General features: G+C 29.6%; 1 protein-coding gene across 2 annotated transcripts in view; it reads left to right on the top strand.

Annotated features, from left to right (window-relative positions):
* LOC100570184 (nose resistant to fluoxetine protein 6) overlaps window positions 1-9027 on the top strand; it is a 125830-nt gene that overhangs the window by 576 nt on the left and 116227 nt on the right. Inside the window, exon 2 of one of the 2 annotated variants that reach the window (XM_029491228.1) lies at window positions 6856-7077. In XM_029491228.1, coding sequence (XP_029347088.1) covers window positions 6856-7077 — 222 coding nt within the window. Of the gene's footprint in view, window positions 1-6355; window positions 7078-9027 lie in introns of those variants that run through there. The other variant, XM_029491230.1, reaches the window with a different exon arrangement.

The raw sequence follows: 9027 nt of genomic DNA, 5'->3' as shown, positions 1-9027 counted from the left end.
TACATGAGAAATCGAGTGAATATCCCAATGTCATAAAAATTTAATTTGACTTTCTTATAGATATTTTTTGTTTGATAAAGGTAGATAATCTTATAAGGAATCTTGTATTAAATTTTCATATCTTAGATTTAAAAAGAAGAATTTTTATGAATTTCTAACTCGAAATAATTTGCAAATTTTTCGTGATTTTTCCATATTTTGTCATTTTTTGAACTTTAAATGCTTATAAAAAAAAACTGTGACTAACGATTTTTAATATTTTTCATCTGCATTTGAAACAATATACTAGGAGCCTTCTATTAAATTTTCAAGCTTTTTTGATAAACAAATAAAATTTTATTGATATTTTTAGAAAAAAAACTAAAAAAAAATGAAAACTGACAATGTCCGTAAAGAGCTCAAAATAGGTCAAAATATTTTGAAAATTTTATCGTGTATAGAAAATGGAAATGTAAACATTCAGTCAAAATTTCATGTATCCACGGTCATTTTTTTTAAAGTTACACCAAAAACCAAAATCGATTTTCTCGAAAACAGATTTTGCGTAAAAATTCCCGTTTTTCTTTAATTTTTCTTTTGTTTTTCCCGGCGCTTTTGAAAACTACTGGGAAATTTAAATTTTGACCTCCCCAATGCACCAACGATATTCACTTTCTGATCGAACAAGATACTGAAGTTGAAAATCGTAGCATTATTTCGACTACTTATCGTGTACACAGACACAAAAAAAATTTTAAAAAAAATTTAAAAAAAAATAAAAAAACACACATCATTGTAAAATCAATACATTCATCGTTCCACTCAGAATCTAAAATGTATTTTATCAATAATCATTGTACTGCACAATTAGTGTAAGAAATGACATGACCAATTTCACAATTTGCACGATACGAATTTCAAAAACCAACGGAGGTGATACACATCACGCCGGCACCGTTTCCTAGCCACAAGAAGGGAATTTTTTTATACTTTTAGACTGACATAATTTCAGCACAAGTTTATCATGAATTTGTTGGAATTTGATGGAGGCCCCTTTTTCATTGTATCCCACGATAGTGCTGCTAACTGAATAACTAATGTAAGGTTGTACTGCTTATACTTCACAGTTATGTTTTAGTTATTCGGCAATATAGTCGTGCAATTTCGCGCTAAATGATGGCAATTTAAAAACATTAGAAATTCCCTTTTAGTAGCTGGGTCGCGGAGCTGGCGAAACGTAAGTCCAGCTCGTTGATTTTTACGATTCTAACGGCACCGATGTCGCGAAAATTGTGAAATATGGTATATTATCGATGAAATAAACAAACAATGTTGTTCATGAGCAATTCTGGCACAGTACGTAGGTACTTAGGTACGTGATAAAATTATAGGAAAACATATAAACAACAATTTATTTTTGTGTAAAAACTCGTTACAATTTACCTGACCTTAAATACGAATAATGTCGACACAGGTATAAGATAAACATATAAGCTACGTGTTACGGAGGCGAGTATTATGAATTATGTGTGCAAGTTATTCAAATTAATCAAATTTACCTAAGCTTAAGTAAAGTGACCGTAAATACCTACTATAGTACTATATATAATCACATAACAAAAATGATAAATAAATAAATATATATTATATTATATTTTGATAAAATATATCGAGTAGCCTATATATAGGGCTATTATAGGTATGTACCTGTCACATATATACGTGTCACATAAATCTACAAACATATAGGCGGATGTCACACCGCGAAAATGCTTTAAGGCCCCTGCAATAGTGTCATTTTTAAGGAGTTGTGTTTAGGCAATTATTTCGTTTCTGCGATTACTGATCGTCTTAGTGTGTGTAGTAAATGATCATTAGTGTGTGTATACTCTTCTACCAACACCCGCGGAACACATCAATTTACAATACATTGTTATTTCTTATCTGGTTTGTGGTCGCACGCACGCAAATGCACAAGTCATATTATGTCTATATCAATATATTCAAAACCAATTTATGGACGTGTAACAGCCGTCGCACTGATAAAAATTAAGGTACTTCTAGTTGTTCGATTTAAAAAATGTAAAGATGTTTGTATTGGTAAACAAGTTTACTTTGCATCGGTAGGAGTACTTTTTCAATTTTAGCAAATTCTTGACGAGAATAAATATTTTACATTTTATAAATTTATAAATTTTTAGTATTGAATATATTCAAAAAAATAAAAATAAATAAAAAATATGCTCCGACCGATGCAAAGTAGACTTGTTGACGAATTAGAACATCTTTACATTTTTTAAATCGAACCACTAGAAGTACTTTAATTTTTGTCAGTCGCTAAGGTCGTTTTGATGAAAAAATAATAGGGTTTGCAGGGGCCTTAAAGGTTGTTGACCTAAAATTATTTTGAATTTTGTATAAAACATGTTATACGTAAACAACTATACTACATAAAAATAACAATAACCTTGATCAGTTGATACAGAACTGCAAATAGTTTTGTACACGCTCATACACGCGTTAAAAAGTCGTATCTATATTAAAATAGATCTTATTATATGTATATATATATCGTATTTTAAAATATAATTGATAAAAATCTTCGAAGTTAATAATTTTATTGTATTAACAATATGTCCTCGATAGATAGTATTATGTTATATACAGGGGCGTATCCAGTTTTATCTTTGGGAGAGGCTGGTAAAAATTAAATAAACATGTACACCACAAAGCACGAGATATTGATAAAAATGTTCAAAAAATAAAGTGTCAATTATTATGGTAGGTAACTGCAGCACTGCTTTGTACAGTGGGAGTCGAATTATTAAAGTAAGCAGATGGACCGCCACGGCCTATTAGCTGCGTTCTATATTATGATAAATATCATGTTTAAATAAACAGGAATGATCGCTAGATTACTGCCCGCATATTTTATACATATATTATACTTCCCCAGACTTGAACAAACAGTATTATCATAGAAGCTATCATAGAAAAAAAATGTTCTTCACATTACAATTATACAGAACTTATACGGTTTTTACATGTCTGGGGAAAATGCGCAGTGATAGGAAAAATTGGTTTTTTAGTGATCGTGCATGTTTATTTAGTCATGATAAATATATTATAATAGTTGTGACAAAACTTATGAGTAACTTTATACTAATAATTTTAAGCTTTTATACTTATAAGAAGGCACGTACACTTATTGTAGGTACATTATAATTAATAATAAAAAAAACTGGCATCGGCGTGCTTCACTATGTGAACTAATCCGACCGAGATCGGCAACCCACTACTGTGGTAGATTAGATATATAGTACTTTGCATATGTTTGAAACATGATTCAAACTACTCCCTAAACTTCCAGATATATCTAAGAATATTTTCTGAAACTTTTGTCAAAATCGGTTAAGTATTTTTTTCGGTCTATAAGTCAATAAAATATAAATACTATTTTATTTAATTTTTAAAAAATCCCATTGCAACGCATGTATGGTCGACTATAGTCTATACCGATTTAAGATTTTGAGCGGAGCGATGAACGTATTGATTTTACAATGATGTGTGTTTTTTTATTTTTATTTTTATTATTTGTTTCAGTGTACACGATAAGTAATATTACAAAACATTACAAATTTATAATTTGAAATAATCGAATCAATAACTAATTATATATAGTGTTTAAGTGATTTTTAATTTATTTAAAGTTGAATATTTATATAAATTAAGTTTATTGAATACATCTAACATATTTAGGTATGGTTGTTTAAGGCTTAAATAAATCTAAAAAAAGTGGGCAAGAAGGAAACCACACTCTGTAGTCTGCTGTGCACTAGGTGTCGAGTGTAACCTCGTCATTGAGTAAGTCACTGTAATGGATGTATTAAATTTGAATTCAATGATGAATCATTGCATAAGTATACTGTATAATTAATTAATATTAATTATTATTTATTTTTATTGTCATAATAGTAATTTATTTTACTAATAGTAATACACATACACTAATATGGAAGGTTGAACTACATTAAGAAAAATATTGCATTTATTATATTCTTAATTATTATGTACTAGTATATATTATATTTGTATCATTTATCATCGATATTAACTTTTTACCTTTGAGTAAATACCGACTAACCGTTGAATGATGTGAAATTTGAATAGGTTAATTGGTTCGTACTGTACGTAGTATATAAATGGGCAATATATATATATTTTTTTAATTTGTAATAAATTTATTATTTTATTAATTTATAGTTTATTTATTTATTTTTCATTTTCTTTTATAAATATATAAAATTATTTTATAATATTATTAGGACTACATAACACAAAAAGGTATGGGGGATGTAATGATAGCCACTCTTAATATATATATTAAAATATAAGCATCTGTGGTCATATACCCTTATTACACCCTTTTCTAAATAAACCATTTCATCGGTTCGGACGCACCCTTGGTGATAGTCATACGTCATGAGATATATAATATAATATGTTTAGTGTAATATTTAAATAATAGATGTGCTCTTTAAAATAACTCTAATATATCAATTGTGTTCTTGATTAATATTAAATTATAAGTAAATCAATATTAAACCTATTTCTTCTTCCTTCGTTCATCGAATACCTAGCAAGTCTGCAGTTGAATTAGGGTAAGTTAATTTACTATATAATTAAATCCTTTTATCTGTATATATAAAAATAAGTGTACATTTTGAATACATTTTATAACTCAATATCCACCAATCCGATTTCGACTTTGAAGTTTGTGCGATAATAGTGGTTCCGGAGTTATGGCCTCTTAAGTGTACACCTGGCGACATGGCCAAAAACAACAAGTTAAGTTGTGGATTAAAATAATAATAGTGTATTGTATATTGCTTATTATTGGTTACGGGCACCTTTGTTGAATTGTATTATTATTTTTTGTCAATATATTATAATGTGAAATGAAAATTTTTGTACAGGGTCAACTCTGGAACTACTTATCAGATCTTTTTGATTTTTTTTTAACGAAAGAGTATATCACGGAGAAGGTTATTATGAAACAAAATTTTAGGAAAATCCACCGGAAAATTAGGAAATCTGGATGTCAAAAATACAACAGTGACGCAACAGGTTAGGTTAGGATTTTGTATCAATTGATTATATTAATTCACCATAGGATAGAATACGACAAACTTGATATAACTTTGGTACTTTAGAGTTAAATCATACACTTACGTACAAGCTAGGGGTCCGCGATCTACCACAGGTAGATTGCCTAGGTATCTGATAATATACGAAGTTAATATTAATTTTAAACACCATACACCGAATATTAAATAACGAATTGAAAAAAGTTTGAGTCATATAGAGTTGGTACATTTAACGGGCAACGAAGTGCACATATTCAGCTTGTCTGCTTGTATATATATATATATATATATATATATGTATTTATGTGTGTATACATCTATACATGAGAAGGCAGTAAATAGTAATTTAGAGTGTGTACGCAATATATATAAATAATAAATAGTAAATCATAAATAAGTACAAAAAGGAAATAAATACATATAATTTATTATATTGCATACACATCCTATTTTCACAATGTGTAGTAATGTCATTACTACACTATTAATATATATTAATACCCGTGAATATTTTTGAATTGCAACAACATAACTAATCATTTGTTTTCGTTTAAATATATCTAATTTTGTCAATATTTTTAGTTCAAATGATTTTTAAAAAAAATGTGCTTATACATTTTTTAGAATTTTAGAATTCAGCAAAAACTATAAAAAAAAAGAACCCTGCATTACAAGCCTTAGCTATAAATTTTTTTAATTTAATTAATTTTCAACGAAATGTTGACTAATTTTGTAGACATTTAAGAACTTCAGACGCTCGTAAAAAATATTTTTGAAATTAAACTTACATTTTTCTTGTAAGCAAGAATAATTATTTCATGGATCTCTTCAATGTATATTATGTAGTGAAATAACTATCCAAAATCGTATTCCAAAAAATATTAAATAGAAAAAAATCCTTGGCAAACACGGTCTATATCTATATTTTATGGCACTATTTTGTGAACAATTATGTAAAAAAAACTAATATTATCGATTTCGCATCATAACATTATGTCGCTCGAATGCCATAATACCGACAATGGTGATGATTCTGCATGTTAATATTAATAACTAGCATAATAATATACGTACATAGTTGTACATATTATACATAAACATAGGAGCATAATAAAGTTGGTCGAGTACACACGCATAGATAAGTACGTCACTGGGCAAGAATATTACCTATAATGTTGCTGTAGGTAATAGATATTGTAGGTATATAATAAAAACGTATCCTACTGCGCATCGCAGTCTCATGCCATACGCCGACGGTCGTTCAAGTCCACTATAGGGCGGATGACGGACACGATAATTTTATTATATATTTTATGCTCGGGAAATCGCACGGCGGTAAAACATAAATAATACTATTTTCGTCATCACGTCATTATAATATAATATACACGATATTGTACACAAATTATACCACGGTCGTGTATATATGATACGAAACGATTTTCTTACTTACGCGTTTCGCGCGAACGGTCGGCGTAGGTTTTTGATTTTTTTTTACGGCACACGGTGTTATAGTCTGCGTATATTTTATTGCACAGTATAGAAATTGTACACAAAAATCACACGGCATTCGAAAAAAATAAAAAATTCATGATGTTTTCGCACTCGCCGTTGCGATGGTCGACGTCGGTGCTCGTGCTGTTGACACTGGCGTCGGCCGAGTTCGACGGTCAAGTTCATCGGAACGACAGCGACGGTCTATTACCGCTACCGCGGTCGTCACAATTACCATCGGCGCTCAACGGCTCCGGCGCGGCCTTTCCGCCGGGTAACGGTGAAAACGTACCACCACCGAAGGACGACGATATTTACCCCGAGTCGTGGGTTTCCGATTTGTTTTACCGAGCGTTGGCCAATTTTACCATTCAGCGCGTGGGCAGCTCCGCTTGCCAGCGACAAGTGAACATGTACGTTAAAAACTTACAGAACTACACCGACTGGGCCGTCAGAAGTGAGTTAACATTAAATTTGTAATAAAAAAAATATAGTGACAAAAAATACACCAACTTGTTAATTTTTAAACGTTTTTCGATATTTTTTAGAAAATAAATTTCCTATAAATAAAAAAAACAAATGTCACATCATAATAGCTTGTAAATTATTGAAGTGTAAAAAAATGTTATTTTTTGGATTTAGAAATCGTTTTGATTGTAAAATCATTGTCACGTTAAACTTAACTTAATACTTAAAGTCTGTATTTGTGGGTGGGGGGGGGGGGGGTTATATGTTTAAAAAAAAACACCCTAACTATAGTTTTTATATACTATAAAAATATACCACTATACTATATACTATATTATACGCATATATCGTAAGGATGTATAGGATGTGCAGAAAAGAATCTTACATTTCTGGTGTGGGGTTATCCTCCCACTACTCAACTGAATGCGCCGTTGGCGATAGGTATTTAATATTTTTAATCAGCCAATGAAATTTTAATTATTTAATTTTCAACAAAATTATACGAGTGCCTAAAATAGACAAAAAATTACTTAAACATAGCAAAATCCTTACAATCCTTAAAAACCTTCAACATGTGCAAAATTAAATTTAGTTTTTGAATTCCTTGTACCTATATATTTATTTGTATATTATACGGCTTCTATGCATAAATATGAACATGGCATTTCTATGTTCTAAAAGTGTCTCGTCTATGTTCTAAAAGTGTCTCGAATTTTATAATATATTAGCCGGTTAGTTTTGTTTTTATAAACAATTAACACGTCGGGTAATTATAGGTATCATATTATTAATTATATCATTATCATAGTTGTACGACGATGCATAATGTACTCTATATACCGCTATGTACACTACGAAACTGTATGTGTGAAACTACTGTAATTATATTATTATAATCATGATGTACCTATACATTAATCATTAAGTATAAAGGCATAACAAACTGCAAGTATAATCTATATCACAATAATAAAAGCATATTATAATTATTACTTATTAAGTTATTATTCTTGTGTTCTTAAGAAGACAATTTTAAAATTTAAATTTAAAATTATTTTATCTAGAACCTCTCGGGGCTTTTATTAATATTTTGGTTACAAAACGAGTTATGGGCATTTTAAAACTGTACATTTTTTGTAAATTTAAAAATTAAAATATTCGTGAAAGACACTCGCTGCAATTTCCTTACAGTTTTCAAAACTGCAAAGATAGTATACGAACCGTGTAAACATGGGAATAAGCACATGAACTGTGTGGATGTTTTTACTGCAGGTGCCGGATAAGATAAATAAAAGATGTTCATAAAAAGATACCATTGTGCAGGACTAATACTTCTCTGTTTTAGATTCAAAAGCGAGAAAAACGTTACATACATGTTGCATGATCAACACTAGGTACCTATAAAAAGCTGCTATGTCATAATATAGCCTATAGGCAATTTTAATCCTATAATATGCCTACACTTAAACACTTGTTATTGTATCGGTTGGTATAGTCAATGAAAACGGATTTAAACCGGTTCGTATTCGCATACCTAGGGTGTGGGAATCTACCAGTCACAAAAATCGATGCACAATGTTACCTGCTATATGTACGTCATTGAAAAAATTAATTGTAATCTATGGTCAGTAAATCAGATGTTATTTTTTTTGTCAAACTTCGTTTAGGCAGTAAAAATATTTTCAATAGGATTAGAATATAGTTGTCAACCTTCCAATAACGAGTCGAATGAATAATTTGGCGAATACTGTACATTTCAGAATGACATATTATATAATTATGTAACAGAGGTTCTCAACCAGGATGCCGTGAAATTATTTAAAATACCTATAAAACAATCGTACTTTTTTCATACATTTATAAGAAAAACTGTTTTATAAAAGATCTTTATATCTATGCTATCACGTATGTTTTGTGTAATGTACAATCTATTTTAATT

The sequence above is a fragment of the Acyrthosiphon pisum genome, chromosome A3, assembly GCF_005508785.2.
Source record: "Acyrthosiphon pisum isolate AL4f chromosome A3, pea_aphid_22Mar2018_4r6ur, whole genome shotgun sequence".
NCBI classification, from domain to species: domain Eukaryota; kingdom Metazoa; phylum Arthropoda; class Insecta; order Hemiptera; family Aphididae; genus Acyrthosiphon; species Acyrthosiphon pisum.
The sequence above is the reverse complement of the archived record's forward strand: the minus strand, read 5'-3'. Positions and strand labels throughout refer to the sequence as shown.